This window comes from Bos javanicus, chromosome 4 (assembly GCF_032452875.1).
Source record: "Bos javanicus breed banteng chromosome 4, ARS-OSU_banteng_1.0, whole genome shotgun sequence".
NCBI classification, from domain to species: domain Eukaryota; kingdom Metazoa; phylum Chordata; class Mammalia; order Artiodactyla; family Bovidae; genus Bos; species Bos javanicus.
The window spans coordinates 45253821-45273416 of record NC_083871.1 but is presented as its reverse complement, the minus strand read 5'-3'; the positions used below and the strand labels follow the sequence as shown (position 1 = coordinate 45273416).

Below are 19596 nucleotides of genomic sequence, written 5' to 3'. Positions count from 1 at the left end.
CCTTTAAGAAAGAAGCAAAGCAACCAAAGCAGTCCATGGAATAGGAGTTATAGTTTGGGCTCATTATCATTCTCTCCCTTCCACAAATGAAGAAGGAATAAATCTTCCTAGCAAATGATCGTAAAATTTAGCCATTCATCTAGGGCATAAGTTTTCCTGGGATTTTCTTAAATGGGATGGTTTCGGTTACTAACAGCCCAGGGCTCCTCTACAATTGCTGGCTCAGGGGTACAAGACTATATTAACTGTCAGCAGAGTTGCCAAGTTTAAATGAGATACGTGAGATTTAGTTGCTCATTAAAGGTATTGCCATGCATGAATTATTAAGGCAATCTTAATAAGTAAAATAGAAAAAAAATTCCATTAAGGCAGTAGTCTTTTAAGTCATTATGAATTCTGTGAATTATTACCGAGCTACTTGGTAGCATTTTGCAAATAAATGACATTCTAAGATAAACTGCAGCTCATCATTATACCCTTGAGTCTTTTACGTAAAAGTGATTAATCCTCATCTTTTAATCTATCTTTTGTCTCTTGCACATACTCATAACATTTTTGACCCTTTCAAATGTCATTTGAAAAATCTGATGAGCAGCCATTTCATCTTGTTATCATATTGAAAATACGCAGTTCGTTTATTATATTACCCTCCAAGCTCATGTTGTACAGTGGTCTTAAAGACAACACTGGTTTATAATAAGGCCCTCTGGGTAATTCAGAAATAAATGTACATGGATGGAACCCAAGCCAGACCCCCTTCTGGTCATGCTCTGCACTATGCCAAAGATCAATTAGAACAAGAGCCAGAATCAGAACACTTTGTCTCAAGCTCGTCAGTGTACTTTATCGGCTCTTACATACAGTTGCTTTTTAAATATGGTGCTTTCTTATTTTGACCTGAACTGCCTCAATATCTGCCCAGTACTGGGAATTCAATGTTTATGTTGCCCTTCAGGACAGAATTGAGGATTTTAGTTTGTAGTTCTTCACTATAAACAGACATGATGCTGATAAAGTCACGTGCTTAAGTGGGGATTAAGAGTGACTGTGACAATGTGCCAGCTGTAGGTTTGCTCACTCACTTATCATGTGACCACAAATCTAGGATACCATTATTGTTGGCACAGTGGTAGAAAGAGTCAACTGAGGTTGGGTGTCCACAAATTGACATCAAACCATTAGCCAAACTGAAATGACTGGTAGTCATCAGTAGTGATTATTCATTCATTAAGTCAATCATTAAGCATGTATTTTTAAAGTATTTAATCATGAGCTAGATCTGTGTGAGGGGCTGAACTTAGCCCTGCCCCAAGGAACTTTCAGAGAAGGCAATGGCACCCCACTCCAGTACTCTTGCCTGGAAAATCCCATGGATGGAGGAGCCTGGAAGGCTGCAGTCCATGGGGTCACTAAGAGTCAGACATGACTGAGCGACTTCACTTTCACTTTTCACTTTCATGCATTGGAGAAGAAAATGGCAACCCACTCCAGTGTTCTTACCTGGAGAATCCCAGGGACGGGGGAGCCTGATGGGCTGCCGTCTATGGGGTCGAACAGAGTCAGACACTACTGACTTGACTTAGCAGCAGCAGTAGCAGCAAGGAACTTTTAGTCTAGTGGGGGAAAGAAACCAATGGTAATCAGAGAAGTAAATACGAAGTGCAACTCCTAAGTGATGGAGGAGCCTTGCATGGTGCTAAGAGATTATACATTATAGAGAGGTTTGTCTTGATGAAGAAGGTCAAAGAACACTTTCTTGAGAAAATTATAATTGCAGTAAGAGTGAAGGAAGGATAAATGTAAAATAGGAGAAAAGTAAAGAGAAGTGTGGCCTGGCGTGCTGCAATTCACGGGGTCGCAAAGAGTCGGACACGACTGAGAGACTGAACTGAACTGAACTGAAAGAGAAGTGTTCCAGGTAAGGAAAACAGCCAGCAGTGGGAAGAAGCAGGCATATTTGAGATGCTGAAAGAATGAATCAGACACCAAGAGCGAAAGTGGGGTGAGGTGTAAGATGATGTCAGATCACGAAGAGCATTGTTGGTTGTACTAAAGTTTTAGGGGTTTGTTATATGAATGCTGGAAGCCTGTTAAAGTGCTTTGGGAGTCACAGACATAATCAGATTTGCATTTAGAAAAGCTTATTCTAACTGGAGAACAAGTTGGGGAAGATAAGAGTAGAAGTAGATGTAAAGATTCCCTTAAAGAGATAGTAACTGCTGGTAGCTTGGACTAAGATGTGGCAGACATGAAAAGAAGGGAATAAATTCAAGAGAAATAGAGGCAGTAAAATTGACTGAGCTTAATGATGAAAGGTCATAGGACTGTGAGGGAAAGAGCAATGCTGAAGATGATTTCCTGGTCTCTGAGTTGGAAAACCAAACTGAGGCTGGTGCTTTTCATCAGAAAGGGAACAGTAAGACTAAATACAAGATGACATCACACTGCACTCCAAACATTACTCTGTTAAAACCTAAATGAATTGGGGTTGATAGATCCCATAGTCTCTGCTGCTGCTGCTGCTGCTAAGTCACTTCAGTTGTGTCCGACTCTGTGCGACCCCATAGACGGCACCCCACCGGGCTCCCCCATCCCTGGGATTCTCCAGGCAAGAACACTGGAGTAGGTTGCCATTTCCTTCTCCAATGCATGAAAGTGAAAAGTGAAAGTGAAGTCGCTCACTAGTGTTGGACTTATAGCGACCCCATGGACTACAGCCTACCAGGCTCCTCCATCCATGGGATTTTCCAGGCAAGGGTACTGGAGTGGGGTGCCGTAGCCTTCTCTGGATCATAGTCTCTAATCCTCCCCATATACACTGATAAAGTTAGATCTTCATGGAAGGAAGAAAAAGAAAAAAAGACTGAAAAGCATTGGGTTTAGTGGAGGGCTTCCACTTTTCAGCCCTGTGACCTTCTAAGTAAGTCATTTCATGTCCCTAAGTTTCAGTTTCCTCATCTGAAAAATGAAGATTTTTTACCATATAAAAAGCTCATAAATGTACATGGTAATGTTTGGGACATTGTAAACATTTACTGAAATGTAAGTCATTTTTACTCCTTGGAAGAAAAGTTTTGACCAACCTAGATAGCATATTCAAAAGCAGAGACATCACTTTGCCAACAAAGGTCTGTCTAGTCAAGGCTATGGTTTTTCCAGTGATTATGTATGGATGTGAGAGTTGGACTGTGAAGAAAGCTGAGCGCCAAAGAATTGATGTTTTTGAATTGTGGTGTTGGAGAAGACTCTTGAGAGTCCCTTGGATTGCAAGGAGATCCAACCAATCCATTCTGAAGGAGATCAGCCCTGGGATTTCTTTGGAAGGAATGATGCTAAAGCTGAAACTCCAGTCCTTTGGCCGCCTCATGCAAAGAGTTGACTCATTGGAAAAGATTCTGACGCTGGGAGGGATTGGGGGCAGGAGGAGAAGGGGACAACAGAGGATGAGATGGCTGGATGGCATCTCTGACTCGATGGACGTGAGTCTGAGTGAACTCCTGGAGTTGGTGATGGACAGGGAGGCGTGGTGTGCTGCGATTTGCTGTGGATAGCAAAGAGTCAGACACGACTGAGCGACTGAACTGAACTGAACTGAACTGAAGTCATTTTTACTTTTATGAGTTAACCACATAATCACATGTGTTAACCATATCTTGGGTTTATTATCAGACTTCAGTCAGACTGAGAAGTCTTTCTCATTTAGCTTAACAAAATGAGCTCATAGTAACGGTAAGACACTGCCTTAAGATACTGCCCTGGAGGAGGTTACAACCTGATTATGGGAAAATAAATAGCTTAAAACTAATACATACTGAATATAATTTAAAGCTTCACTGAGGAACGGTCTGAAAATGCTATAGATATTGAGTATTGAGAGACAGTGTTAAATGCCAGAGTTAGAGAGGATTTTGTAGAAAAGATGGGTCCTGGCCTCAAAGAATGGCTAGGATTTAGGAGGGTAAGGAAAAGAACTTCCTAAATTAGGGGAAGAGCATGACCATGTGAGCCTGGGATAAGCACAGAGGTTGCTGATTAAAGAGGGAGCTCATATCTAAAGCTGTGGGACATTATTTGTTAGTAAAGTTGGGTTAACTTACAGTAAGCACTAAAGTGAGGCAAGGGGCTTCCTGGGTGGCTCTAGTGGTAAAGAACCCACCTGCCAATGTAGGGTACATAAGAGACACCAGAAATCCCCTGGAAGATCAACCCCTGGAAGATTCCCTGGCATGGCAACCCACTCCAGAACTCCTATCTGGAGAATCCCATGGACAGGAAGCCTGGCAGGCTACAGTCCATAGGGTCATACAGAGTCAGATGCAACTTAGCACACATGCAAAGCAAGGCAAAGAGTTTAGACTTGTGGGGGAAATGAACCATGGTGAGTTCTGAGCTGAGGTTATTCTTCCAAGGGAAAAAAAAATGGGAAAATACAGAGACTCAAGTAAGAGAAAGACAAAGGCATTGTGATAATGATGGTGCATGAATACAAGAGTCTGGGCTACAGTTAACATGAGAGTGATGAAGCAGATATTACTGGGCATTTCAAAGAAAGAATTGGTAAAACTCAGTCATTAACTTCTTCATTGCACACATCAAAAGATGACTCTAAGGTTTGAAGCCTGTGAAAATGGTGAGAAAAAGAGAGGAGTGAGCTAAAGCTGATTCCAAAAAGGGTAATATGGCAGATTTAATCAAATGATGCTGAATTAAATGTGATGGAAATATCCTTTTGACAGGGCTATGAAGACTGGAGCCCAAGGGAAGATAATAAACCTTGGAGACATGAGCACAGAGGTCATAGGAAATGCTGTAAAACTGCAGCAGCTCTCCAGAGGAGAGTATTTAAAAAGAAAAGATCCCTAAATTTAATAGCAGAATGAGTGGAAATAGCTATTAGAGGAACCAGAAGGATGTGGTCAGGGAAGTAGGAGAATAAGAAGAACATGGTATCCAAAAGCCAAGTGAAACTAGAATATCAAGCAGGAAAAGACAATCGTCAGTGACAAATGCTACAGTGAGTTAAGAAGCAAATTTCACAATAAGTTTACTAGAGTTTTTCAATAAGGACATAGTCAGTGACCTTCAAAAGAATAGTTTCAGTGAGATACTGGAAATGAATACAGCTTGTCTGGTGCCAGAGCCCATGGACTTAACCTATCGTACTAACTGTATTAGCACTGCATCTTTCTTGCTTGCCTATGAGTATGGTCCTAGAAGAGATAGGCAGCAAGGATGCCAGGAGTTCTTGAGAAAGACTGAAAAAGTAGGAAGATGCTGAAATCACTTTTGTATCCCCTAATCTGAATCTGCCTGCTCCTCTTTAGTAACCCCAGACCTAAAAATAACAGGTAGCTCAAGTGGCATCATAGGTTCTTGAAATGTCATCTGAGAACCAGGGTGAGTCAATGGAAGGGCAGGTAACCTAAATCCACCTAGAAAGTCGGGGAAGGGGAGCTGCAACAGGAAGGCTCAGGTGTGACTTGGCTATTTTAAGTCACAGTTTGAATATGATCCATTCCCTTCTACTGGCCTTAATGACCTGACTGATACTACTGTCTTTAAAGATTAACTATTACACTTTGGAAGCCAGGTGGTTTTAGTCACAGCCTGGAATGTTCTTAATGTGTGCTGGAAGATTAAAGGAATGGTGATAAGCTCCAGAAGAGGCAAAAAGACTGTGGAAGGATTGGAGTGGTGGAATGGGGTTGGAGGAGACTATACTTTTTGCAGGTAAACACATTTAAAGAGGAGACGTATTTTTCAGCGGCATTCCCACCTACCATATCTGTAAAGAAAATATCTTATTCTAAGAAAATCATAACTAAGCATGATGTTTATTGGGTTCATCATGAAGAAATATTCAAGGAAATCACAAGTTCATTTTTTTTGATAGATTATTTAAACTTTCTCTGATACTCCATTTCTCTCCATCTTTATTTGTAACTTACCAGTATCTTTTGAAAGACTTTTGGCAAGTATTTATATTAGGGAACATCTTGTTTAAATGTTTCAATCGAGAAAGTTTTAGACTTCTCTTACATGTCTATCTTCTCATACATCATTTTGATGCTTTGAATATCGCTGGTGTAAATTTACCATATTTATGCTAGTGTCTCAGGGCTACAAAACATAAAACAATTTTGCCTGGTATAAACCATGGTACTTTTAATTTTCACATACAGAATATATTAACATATATGTGGGCATTCAGTTCAGTCACTCAGTTGTGTCCAACTCGTTGCTACCCCATCAACCGCAGCACGCCAGGCCTCCCTGACCATCACCAACTCCCGGAGTTTACCCAAACTCATGTCCATTGAGTCAGTGTTGCCATCCAACCATCTCATCCTCTGTTGTCCCCTTCTCCTCCTGCCTTCAATCTTTCCCAAAATCAGGGTCTTTTCAAATGAGTCAGCTTTTTGCATCAGGTGGCCAAGAGTATTGGAGTTTCAGCTTCAACATCAGTCTTTCCGATGAACACCCAGGACTGATCTCCTTTAGAATGGACTGGTTGGACCTCCTTGCAGTCCAAAGGACGCACAAGAGTCTTCTCCAGCACCACAGTTCAAAAGCATCAATTCTTCGGTGCTCAGATTTCTCTATAGTCCAACTCTCACATCCATACATGATTTCTGGAAAAACCATAGCCCTGAGTAGACAAAACTTTGTTGGCAAAATAATTTCTCTGCTTTTTAATATGCTATCTAGGTTTGTCATAACTTTCCTTTCAAGGAGTAAGCATCTTTTAATTTCATGGCTGCAGTCACCATCTGCAGTGATTTTGGAGCCCCACAAAAATAAAGTCTGTCACTGTTTCCATTGTTTCCTCATCTATTTCCCATGAAGTGATGGGACCAGATGCCATGATCTTCGTTGTCTGAATGTTGACCTTTAAGCAAACTTTTTCACTCTCCTCTTTCACTTTCATCATGAGGCTCTTTAGTTCTTCTTCGCTTTCTGCCATAAGGGTAGTGTTATCTGCATATCTGAGGTTATTGATATTTCTCCTGGCAATCTTGACTCCAGCTCGGGCTTCATCCAGCCCAGCGTTTCACATGATGCACTCTGCTTAAAAGTTAAATAAGCAGGGTGACAATATACAGCCTTGACATACTCCTTTTCCTATTTGGAACCAGTCTGTTGTTTCATGTCCAGTTCTAACTGTTGCTTCCTGACCTGCATACAGGTTTCTCAAGAGGCAGGTCAGGTGGTCTGGTATTCCCATCTCTTTCAGAATTTTCCATAGTTTATTGTGATCCACACAGTCAAAGGCTTCAGCATAGTCAATAAAGCAGAAATAGATGTTTTTCTGGAATTTTCTTGTCTTTTCAGTGATCCAACAGATGTTGTTAACTTGATCTCTGGTTCCTCTGCCTTTTCTAAAATCAGCTTGAACATCTGGAAGTTCACGGTTCGTGTGTTGCTGAAGCCTGGCTTGGAGAATTTTGAGCATTATTTACTAGCATGTGAGATGAGTGCAATTGTGTGGTAATTTGACCATTCTTTGGCATTGCCTTTCTTTGGGATTGGAATGAAAACTCACCTTTTCCAGTCCTGTGGCCACTGCTGAGTTTTCCAAATTTGCTGGCATATTGAGTGCAGCACTTTCACAGCATCATCTTTTAGGATTTGAAATAGCTCAACTGGAATTCCATCACCTACACTAAATTTGTTCGTAATGATGCTTCCTAAGGCCCACTTGACTTCACATTGCAGGATGTCTGGCTCTAGGTGAGTGATCACACCATTGTGAATATCTTTGTTGTGAAGATCTTTTTTGTACAGTTCTTCTGTGTATTCTTGTCACCTCTTCTTAATATCTTCTGATTCTGTTAGGTCCATACCATTTCTGTCCTTTATCGAGCCCATCTTGCATGAAATATTCCCTTGGTATCTCTGATTTTCTTGAGATCTCTAGTCTTTTCCATTCTTTGTTTTCCTCTATTTCTTTGCACTGATCACTGAGGAGGGCTTTCTTATCTCTCCTTGCTATTCTTTGGAACTCTGCATTCAGATGCTTATATCTTTCCTTTTCTCCTGTGCTTTTCCCTTCTCTTCTTTTCACAGCTATTTGTAAGGCCTCCTCAGACAACCATTATGCTTTTTTGCATTTCTTTTTCTTGGGGATGGTCTTGATCCCTATCTCCTGTACAGTGTCATGAACCTCCGTCCATAGTTCATCAGGCACTCTGTCTATCAGATCTAGTCCCTTAAATCTATTTCTCACTTCCACTGTATAATCGTAAGGGATTTAATTTAGGTCATACCTGAATGGTCTAGTGATTTTCCCTACTTTCTTCTTTTTAAGTCTGAATTTGGCAATGAGGAGTTCATGATCTCAGCCACAGTCAGCTCCTGGTCTTGTTTTTGCTGACTGTATAGAGCTTCTCCATCTTTGGCTGCAAAGAATATAATCAGTCTGATTTTGGTGTTGCCCATCTGGTGATGTCCATGTGTAGAGTCTTCTCTTGTGTTGTTGAAAGAGGGTGTTTGCTATGACCAGTGCGTTCTCTTAGCAAAACTCTATTAGCCTTTGCCGTGCTTCATTCTGTACTGCAAGGCCAAATTTGCTTGTTACTCCAGATGTTTCTTGACTTCCTGCTTTTACATTCCAGTCCCCTATAATGAAAAGGACATATTTTTTTGGGTGTTAGTTCTAAAAGGTCTTGTAGGTCTTCGTAGAACTGTTCAACTTCAGCTTCTTCAGCATTACTGGTTAGGGCATAGACTTGGATTACTGTGATATTGAATGGTTTGCCTTGGAAACAAACAGAGATCATTCTGTCATTTTTGAGATTGCATCCAAGTACTGCATTTTGGACTCTTTTGTTGACTATGATGGCTACTCCATTTCTTCTCAGAGATTCTTGCCCACAGTAGTAGGTATAATGGTCATCTGAGTTAAATTCACCCATTCCAGGCCATTTTAGTTAGCTAATCCCTAAAATGTCGATGTTCACTCTTGCCATCTCCTGTTTGACCACTTCCAATTTGCCTTGATTCATGGACCTAACATTCCAGGTTCCTATGCAATATTGCTCTTTACAGCATCGGACCTTGTTTCTATCACCAGTCACATCCACAACTGGGTGTTGTTTTTGCTTTGGCTCTGTCTCTTCATTCTTTCTGGAGTTATTTCTCCACTCATCTCCAGTAGCATATTGGGCACCTACCGACCTGAGGAGTTCATCTTTCAGTGTCCTATCTTTTTACCTTTTCATACTGTTCATGGGGTCCTCAAGGCAAAAATAACTGAAGTGGTTTGCCATTCCCTTCTCTAGTGGGCCACGTTTTGTCAGAACTCTCCACCATGACCCGTCCGTCTTGGGTGGCCCTATACAGCAAGGCTTAGTTTCATTGAATTAGACAAGGCTGTGGTCCATGTGATTAGATTGATTAGTTTTCTGTGATTGTGGTTTCATTGGGCATTAGGTTAAGACAAATTAAATCTATTTGCATTCCACTACTACAGAGAGCAAAGCTACTTCCAAAAATTTTGAATTCCCTCTAAGCTTTATCACTTGTGAGATTTGCTGCCAAAGTTCCATCTGAGAATCTGAGGTTTGGCTCTATGCTGTATGGCTATATGCTCTGTATGTATGCTATATATGGGTTTTAATTGTTTTAACAAATGTATGTCATTCTCCATGAAGTTATTTTGTAAGTTGTAGGAACTTTCTCATATCCGAAGGATGGTCCAGGATCCCTAGGTGGCTCAGTGATAAAGAATCCACCTGCCAGTTTAGGAGCTGCAAGAGACATGGGTTCAATCCCTGGGTGGGGAAGATCCCCTGGAGGAGGAAATGGCAACCAACTCTAGTATTCTTGCTTGGGAAATCCCATGGACAGAGGAGCCTGGTGGGCTACAGTCCATAGGAGCACAAACAGTCAGACACAACTGAAGTGACTTGGCACTCACACATGCTTATAGTATAATATAGTATAGTATACTCCCTCCTTGACTGGCAGTCCTCACACCTGTGAGATAAGACAATCTTACAAGACAGTTTCTAAGAGTCATCCTCTCCTTTCCATTCCAACGTGTGCTTGATTTCCTTCTTTTGTTCATAGTTCAGTGTCTTTTTCATCAGAGTCTCCCCCAGAGCAGAGTCTTTGTGCACCCTGTGACATGACGCACACCTTTAGAGCCCTTCACAGGTAATTCATTCACACACCTCTTACCAAAGTTCATGCCTCCTTTCTAGAGCCTACTTGTACCTGTTGGTCGTGGGCTGTGATGGTTCAGTTGAGGCTGAGTTAAGCTGATCAATGCTTCTTCCCAGGTGTACATCTATGAGTGGAATTACTAGATCATATGATAACTCTGTATTCAACATTTTGAGAAACTGATGACCTGTTTTCCCACAGCATCTAGGAGGAGCATATGAGGGTTCACATTTCTTCACATCCTTGCCAACACTTTGTTACTTCCATCTTTTTATCACAGTCATCATAGGATGATGACTGTTCAACTCAAAATATTGAATAGAGAGTTACCACATGAACTAGTAAATCCACTCATAGGTTTACACCTGGGAAGAGGCATGGGTTGGCTCAGCTCAGCCTCAACTGAACCATCACAGCCCATGACCTACAGATACAAGTAGGCTCTAGAAAGGAGGCATGAGATATAAGCTTCAGAAAGTTATATCTAACTGTGGTTTGAATTTGCATTTGGCAGGTGACACTAGTGGTAAAGAACCCACCTGCCAATGCAGGAGACGTAAGAGACACACCAGTTTATTCCCTGAGTGGGGAAGATCCCCTGGAGGAGGGCATGGCCACCCATTCCAGTATTCTTGCCTGGAGAATCCCCATGGACAGAGGAACCTGGAGGGCTACAGTCCATAGGGTTGCAAAGAGTTGGACATGACTTAAGCTCCTGAGCACTTGATGACTAATGTTTTGCATCTTTTCATGCATTTATTGGCCATTTATGTATCTTCTTTGGAGTTTTCTCCACTTTTGTCTAACACAGAGAAATAGAGTCATGGAGGAAATTCTATACCCAATAGAAATAAAAGGTCTTGATGAACAAGGCAAATATGGGACACATTTTGAAATAAGACAGACACTGTAGAGCCTCTAACTCAATCTCAGAGTGCCAAAGGTTTCAACTCTGACATTGAATAGCAGAAATCAGGATAGGCTTGTGTGTATATACAGCAGCAATAGGCAGGCACAGCTGTCCACAAATAAAAAACTGTTCTATTTTAGGGATAATGGTAGGAATAAGATTATTTTGTACAGGTTTATATAGAGTTTTGAAGGGTTTGCTTATTGAGAGTACAGAGTAATAATGAACCGATAGATCCTTGCCTTGTCTCGGTTTTGTGAGTAAATCAATATGACTTAGGGCACTGGGCTTTAACATCATCATTAGTAGAATTGGAAGATTGGCTATATTTTCTAGTCTTAAATATTTTATGTATCTCTGAGAGTAAAGAAAACATCAGGGAAGAGTGAAAAAGCTTATTAAAAATTATATATTGTTTCTATCAAAGAACTTTTTTTCATGATGATGGTGAAGTCTCATCAGGACTTCATAAGCAGACATAGCCATTTTGAAGAAAAGAACAGATATAAAAGACCCTGAAGTAAATGTCAAAATTCATTAAAAGGTGTGTAGACAGTGTGGGAAAAGTTTCCTTGGAAGAGCAATGATGGAAACCATACTATTGACAATAACATTTTAACTGCTTAGCAATGGATGTTTAATTATTTATGCAACACTTATGGAGCACTTACTATGTGATGTAAATGGAGAGGAAATGATATAAATTCAGAAAAGATGCAAGGAGAGGCCTTTCAATGATGTGGAAAAAGGAGAAATCTGCTCTGGGGCCATTTTCCCCACAACTCCAGGAGCAGCAGCTGATGGTGGCTATCATTATAAGAAGCTTCAGGATAAATAATGACACCTGCCAAGGAACTTCACCAAGACACTTTCAAGTCTTGGTAAACATGAACTAATTAAAGTTCACAACACCACTGTGAGGTGGAAAGTAGCATTTTCCTAGTTTTACAGACAGGGAAGTGTCAGCATGTAAACATAAGTGATTTGGCCCCTTTACATAGTGAAGCTGTGACAAGACAGTAAGAAGTTCTGGAAGTTCAACTTTCAGACTTTCATTTTCGACTTACCTTCCAATTCATCCCTTAGTGAAAGTGTTGCCTTTTCTTATAAGACTATATTGGACAGTGTATGTACCCATTTTACAGGGCAGATACAGTTATTTCCAAGAATATAAAATCATTACATTTGAGATGAGGGCCCTATAAATCATCTAATTTAACCCCCTTTTTAAATGTATTAAGTTACTCACCATGAGCATAGAATTTACTAGGACAAGAATATAGATTAAAGTGAAAGTGAAGTCGCTCAGTTGTGTCCGACTCTTTGCGACCCCATGGACTGTAGTCTACCAGACTCCTCCATCCATGGGATTTTCCAGGCAAGAATACTGGAGTGGGTTGCCATTTCCTTCTCCAGGAGATCTTCCCAATCCAGGGATTGAACCCCAGTCTCCTGCATTGTAGGCAGACACTTTACTGTCTGAGCCACCAGGGAATATAGATTAGAGCCCTTATTTATCTTGACTTTCATTGACCAACTCTGATTTTCACACATTCTATGCATAATATTCTACTGTTTCCTTTTCTGTGGAATGCTGCAAAATTGTACAAACTGAAAGTGTCATGATCAGAAGTCCCCATGAAAGCTATCAACCTAAACAGTACATCTGGCTCTTAAATCTTCTGTAAGTCTGTTAAGTGGCTACCTGGACTATGATCAGCACAGCCAGTGAGTGATCAGAAAACCAGCCCATGCTACACAGCTCTGCCATCTCCTAACTCTTAGGAAGATCTCCCTCACTTTCAGTTCAGTTCAGTTCAGTCGCTCAGTCGAGTCCGACTCTTTGCGACCCCATAAATTGCAGTACGCCAGGCCTCCCTGTCCATCACCAACTTCCGGAGTTCACTCAAACTCACGTCCATCGAGTCAGTGATGCCATGCAGCCATCTCATCCTCTGTCATCCCCTTCTCCTCCTGCCCCCAATCCCTCCCAACATCAGAGTCTTTTCCAATGAGTCAATTCTTTGCATGAGGTGGCCAAAGTATTGGAGTTTCAGCTTTAGCATCAGTCCTTCCAATGAACACCCAGGACTGATCTCCTTTAGAAAGGACTGGTTGGATCTCCTTGCAATCCAAGGGACTCTCAAGAGTCTTCTCCAACACCACAGTTCAAAACCATCAATTCTTCGGTGCTCAACTTTCTTCACAGTCTAACTCTCACATCCATACATGACCACAGGAAAAACCATAGCCTTGACTAGATGGACCTTTGTTTTAGCAGTCATCAAATCACTGTCCCCTCCACCACTGACCCCCAGCTCTTGCCCATACACTCTCAAGACTTCTATTCAAATTTTCCTGGCCACCTTTATTGCTACCAGTTTAACATTCTCTCAGTAAGTGTGCATGAAGCCCCATCTATAGGAGTCATCAACAATAAACTGATAAATAAGGAAAACAACAGAGGAAATAATGCATAAGTAAGGCTCTTTTAATAAAAGGTGAGAAGAGCTATGATAAAAGGTGATGAGCTAGTCAAAATGTCCATTATCATGTCTACAAATAATAAATACTGAAGAGGGTGTAGAGATAAGGGAGCCCTCCTACACTCTTAGTAGGAATGTAAATTGGTACAGCCACTATGGAAAACAGTTTGGAGATGTCTTAAAAAGCTAAAAATAGAGATACCGTATCATCCAGCTATTCCACTTCTGGGCATATATCTGGAAAATATGAAGACTCCAACTCAGAAAGATACACACACCCCATTGTAGTACTATTACAATAACCAAGACATGAAAGCAAACTAAACGCCCCTTGACAGATGAATGGATAAACAAGATGTGGTATACACACACACACAATGGAATGTTGCTGTTCAGTCACTTAGCCATGTCCTACTCTTTGCGACCCCATGGACTGCAGCACATCAGGCTTCCTTGTCCATCACCAACCCCCTGAGCTTGCTCAAACTCTTGTCTATTGAGTCAGTGATGCCATCCAACTATCTAGTCCTCTGTCATCCCCTTCTCCTCCCACCTTCTATCTTTCCCAGCTTCAAGGTCTTTTCTAATGAGTTGGCTCTTCACAGCAGGTGGCCAAAGTATTGGAACTTCAGTTCAGCATCAGTCCTTCTCTGAATATCCAGGGTTGATTTCCTTTAGAATTGACTGGTTTGATCTCCTAGCAGTCCAAGGGACTCTCAAGAGTCTTCTCCAACACAACAGTTTGAAAGCATCAAATTCTTCGACCCTCAGCCTTCTTTGTGGTCCAGCTCTCACATCCATACATGACTACTGGAAAAACCATAGCTTTGACTATATGGACCTTTGACTATATGGCAAATAACTATATCACTACAATTGTTATAAATACTATGAAAGGAAAAGAACTTTTTGCTATGGAAGAAATGTAATTTTTAAAGGGCTCTGAAAAAATATTTCTCTATGAGGACCTGACCTTTTCTCTTAGATGTAAAGGATACAAGGGTTAACCGGGCAGAGACAAAAGAAAAACATGCCGGCAGAAGGGAGGCAAGAATGTGGGGTGCCTTGTGAGCTGAGAGGATGAGCAAGGCTCCAGAATTAAGTAGCGAGGCTAGGGGGGTAAAGGAGAGGGCTCAGCTCAGGCAGAGCCTCGTGGACCAAAGAGGAGCTTGCGGTTGAAGTTAAATGCAATAAGAAGTGACAGGAGGGTTTTAGGTCAACTTTTCTCTGCTGAGAGGAACAGATGGGAGCTGGCGAAACAGGTTGTGAAGAAATGAGTGTGTAGATGCTCAGTAAAGAAATATCGAATGATTTATTTTCAGAGTGAAGATTTGAGTTCTGTTTCTTTTCTATTTTCTAAACTTAATACATGCTAAGTTGCTCAGTCGTGTCCAACTCTATGTGACCCCATGGACTGAAGCCTGCCAGGCTCCTCTGTTCATGGGGATTCTCCAGGCAAGAATAGTGGAGTGGGTTGCCATGCCCTTCTCCAGGGGATCTTTCCTACCCAGGGATCAAACCGATGTCTCTTGGGTCTCCTATATTGTCAGGAGGTTCTTTACCACTAGCACCACCTGGAAAGCCCAAATTTAATATATATGAGTTCAATTAGAAAATTTTAAATTCTTGTTATTTGGTATTTGGTCCTGCCTAAAACAGATATCTTTCAGTCATGTGGTTAACATATCTCTTAATGACAAAAATACATGAATCCGTGAAACAAAAGTTGCTTTGGCTAATTATTTCCCCCATGCTCTTTGAATGTTCAAGCGCACTTGAGCCTCAGGCATTGTTTGGATTTTACTGCCATCTAGTGGCTGTTGCCCAGAAAATCCCATGGATGGAGGAGCCTGGTAGGCTGCAGTCCATGGGGTCGCTAAGAGTCGGACACGACTGAGCGACTTCACTTTCACTTTCCACTTTCATGCACTGGAGAAGGAAAGGGCAACCCACTCCAGTGTTCTTGCCTGGAGAATCCCATGGATGGAGAAGCCTGTAGGCTGCAGTCCATGGGGTTGCATAGAGTCGGACACGACTGAAGCAACTTAGTAGTAGTAGTAGTAGTAGTGTCTCTAAACACATAAGTTTATTTGTGTTTCTGAACAAGACACTCCTCCCAAGCTATGCAAGTGAGCAAATAAATTTCTGCTTATGTAGTGGGAGAATCTCTGTTTGGGTTTTATTTATATTGCATTTAAATCATCATAAAATAAGTCTGATCTTACTACCCTCTCTTTTGTCTGTCTAGTTATCTAGGGTTTCATTGATCCTTCGGACTTAAACCCCCACTGTCTTCCTAAGGCTCTCATTGTGAGAATTCCTCCAAAATGTTATGTGAGGCCTATCAGTGTGCCCCCTGCACAAAAGCATCTGACCTTAGGTAGCATGGGGTAGTTGAAACCCTCTCACCAAGTCAAATGCAGAGGGCTTGTGGCTGCTTAAGGACAAACATCTTTTCCTAAAATGCAAATATAAGTTAGCAGCAGACCTGGTGTCCCTTCACAGTGGTTTCCACCCAAAATTCAGGGTTCACTGGCTCCCTGAGGCTACTGGTTTTACCATTAGTTTTAGTTTCTGTTTTAATCTGTTTTTACAAGGCTCAGAAATATCATTGGCCCAAAATGTATTCTCAAGCTATTGCAGTTCAATTTGGCTTGGTTTTATTAATCAAAGTTGGGCAAAGAACACTGCCATTACCAACACTTTCTTCAGAATACAGGCAAGGGTATACATACATTTGTGTTACATTCCTCCATGCACTTGTTTAAACATATCAAAACACGTTCTTTTGTCCACCACATCCTTCATTATAATTTTATTTCTCTTCAAAGGTCCCAAGCCACTCGTTTCCGTTGGCATCAGCCAGCTCCTTTTGACAAGCAGCAGACGTGGGCAATAGATAATGTCTATATCGGGGATGGCTGCATAGATATGTGTGGTGGCCATGGAAGGTGCATCCAAGGAAACTGTGTGTAAGTAGGCTTTTTTCTTTCTTCTGTAGAAAGTCCCTGACTCACATTCCAGCCAGATTTTTCTGAAACTGGTTTTTGAATCACTCCCAAACTGCCTTAAGTTATATGTATTTTTCCTGAAATCTGACATTGAGCTAACTATGAAGTTTATGGCTATAGAATCTTCATTCTTGGTTAGAGATTAGGAACTGAACAATAGCTATCTTTTAAGGAGAAGGCTGAGTTATAATTGACTGTTTTATTTTCTTCTGTGTTTTTGTGATACACCTGAGACTTGTTAAATATTAAAAGAGGTTCAAGAGTTCAGCATATTCTAACTGAAAATAATACATCATAAGTATTTTTCTCACTTAGGTCTGAATGTATATGTAATGATGTGTATTACTTGTGGTTTGAATGGTATTCCTATGTTATTTGCATAAGAAAGTATATAAATTCCTGATCAATTTGCCAGGTGTATTTCATGGAGAGACCTGGGATTTTACTCTTATAGAGCCTTAGCATCTTTGGAAGGATCTAAACAAAGTGTGTGTGTGTGTGTGTGTGTGTTGTATACTACGGGGCTCTGTGCTTTATTTTCAAAGACTCTACTGTTAGATGGGGTAGTATGAATGAAGATCATGATAAAGAATTCATGTTTCCCTTCTCCATTAATCTCTGCACACCTGGGAAGTCTTTCTTTTGATTAATGATTCTAGCCCATATCAACCATGACCTCTGCAACCCCAGAGCTTCCCAGTCCTATATTCATATTTCTTCCCACATTGAACAGAGAATTCAATCCTGTGGTCAGAGATGGCAGATGCTATCCAAAGTGCCCTTTGCTATTTGGAACCTGGCCTCTTGAATTCCTGATTGGCCCAAAGTCTCTGTTAAAAAGCCTGATTTCATAAATTATTAGGACCAACCAGGCTAGTTTGGTATCTGCAATTGCTTATCAGCCATCCAGAGCTGTGTCATGTAGGGACTGGGCTTTAGTGAATTCTTTCAGGTTGCTTCTTTCTTTCCACCTATAAGCCCAAGTCACTAATTTAGGAAAGCCTAGAGGCAGTTACAGAGAAGGCAATGGCACCCCACTCCAGTACTCTTGCCTGGAAAATCCCATGGACAGAGGAGCCTGGTAGGCTGCCTTCTATGGGGTCGCACAGAGTCAGACACGACTGAAGCAACTTCATTTTCACTTTTCACTTTCACACATCGGAGAAGGAAATGGCAACCCACCCCAGTGCTATTGCCTGGAGAATCTCAGGGACAGGGGAGCCTGGTGGGCTGCCGTCTATGGGGTCGCACAGAGTCGGACAGGACTGAAGCGACTTAGCGGCAGCAGCAGCAGCAGACGTAGTTAATTCACTGCTTATTTCTAACCTAAAGCACTGTTAAGGAGAGCAGCTGAATTACAGCAAACTCTGTGAAGATAACTAATCTTTCATCATCTTGGACTAGGAAAAGGATTTGGCCTCACTAATTTGAGAGCACGCTTGCAGGGCCTGTGTTTGATGCTGACTTTTCTTTACTCTTTCTCCACTCCCAGCTGTGATGAGCAGTGGGGTGGCCTGTACTGTGATGAGCCTGAGACCTCTCTTCCAACTCAACTCAAAGACAACTTCAATCGGGCCCCATCTAACCAGAACTGGCTGACTGTGAATGGAGGGAAATTAAGTACCGTGTGTGGAGCTGTGGCTTCAGGAATGGCTCTTCATTTCAGTGGGGTCAGTGTTTGGTTGCTGTTTATTCATTTTTGCATCCTCAGTTCCTCCCCCTCCCAAAACTGCCTCTCTTTTGAAGTTTAATCGACAAACAAGTTGCAGAGTTAGAAACTCTAAATGCACAAACTTAATGTGAACTCACAACTGTCTACAAAGCAGAAAATGCTAATCATTTTCAACATTTTCCTGTCACAAATCAGTTTTGACAATTTAACTATGCAGGGTGGTGTCAGTACAGGTATATTTAAGTGCACATTTTTTTAAAAAGGATTTAAATGAATTTCCACCCTGGGATAGAGAGCTTGCACAATGTGTGAGGGTCTTCCATCTGGATGATGTTCTAATTGAAAATTCCTGAGCTTGCAACAGATTTAGGATTTAAGGAGCCAAAAATCTGGAAAATGAGCTTTGATGTTTCCTGAATTTATTAACAATAATTAACCCCTTATATAACTTACCCAAGCAAGAATAACTTAGTAATTTCTAGACATTTATATTTATAGCAGATTATTTTGTGAACGATAGCAGCAATGTTAGAAAATTGCTTTGAGAAATTTTATAATCATTCTGCACTGCTGCCAAAGATGACTTGTTTAAAAGTAGAATTTCTCCAGTAGTATGATTAAATACCTTTCATAGGTAAATTTAATTTTTAAAAATTGCAAATTCACTGTCAGTTATTTGTTTCCCTACCACACCCTACCTTAGAGTTTTTTGTACCAGTGAAGTGTACTAGTATTTTAGCCCAAGAGTAGCAACAGAACATACAGCATACAGAATTTTTATAATCATCAACAGTGGTTAAGAATGCAATGTTCACAATACTCTTTCTTCTTTAGTATTAACTTAGATGGAACTCTGATACCTAGTTTTCCTCATAGTTTCACCTATTAATAAGAAACAACTACTTATCTATGTTAATGAATTAATATAGAAAATATTAAAATCAACTGTAAAAGTTTAAAAAGCTTACTAGTATTGCTAATTATAATTAAGTTGTATTTTTGGACATCATTTTAAAATTCCATATGAAAATAGTCATCTCAATGCACTATTTTGTTAATAGCCAATGCCTTTTTAAAAATCTAACAGATACCTATAAATAACTAGAAATAAAATAGTTACTTTAATTCCAGCTCTCCTATTGCTTAGAAAAAAACAAGAGAATCTCCTTAGAATACATTGCCCTTTGTAAGTTCTAATACTAAAATTTCAAAATTCAGCATATGTTTGCTGTGTACCTACTGTGCGCTAGAGACCATATAGAAGCTAGTATAGTAGGAGAAATTATAAGAAAATCATTACTGCAGTACTGTGTGAGCTGTATTACAAAAGAAAGGATGGAAGCCAGAGAA

At 40.7% G+C, this 19596-nt stretch overlaps 1 protein-coding gene across 4 annotated transcripts in view; it reads left to right on the top strand.

Moving 5' to 3' along the window:
• The window catches only part of RELN (reelin), a 557702-nt gene that overhangs the window by 497091 nt on the left and 41015 nt on the right, over window positions 1-19596 (top strand). For all 4 annotated transcript variants that reach the window (XM_061413895.1, XM_061413894.1, XM_061413897.1 and 1 more), the window contains 2 exons: window positions 16395-16535; window positions 18067-18244. In XM_061413895.1, the coding sequence (XP_061269879.1) occupies window positions 16395-16535; window positions 18067-18244 (319 nt within the window). The remainder of the gene's footprint in view (window positions 1-16394; window positions 16536-18066; window positions 18245-19596) is intronic.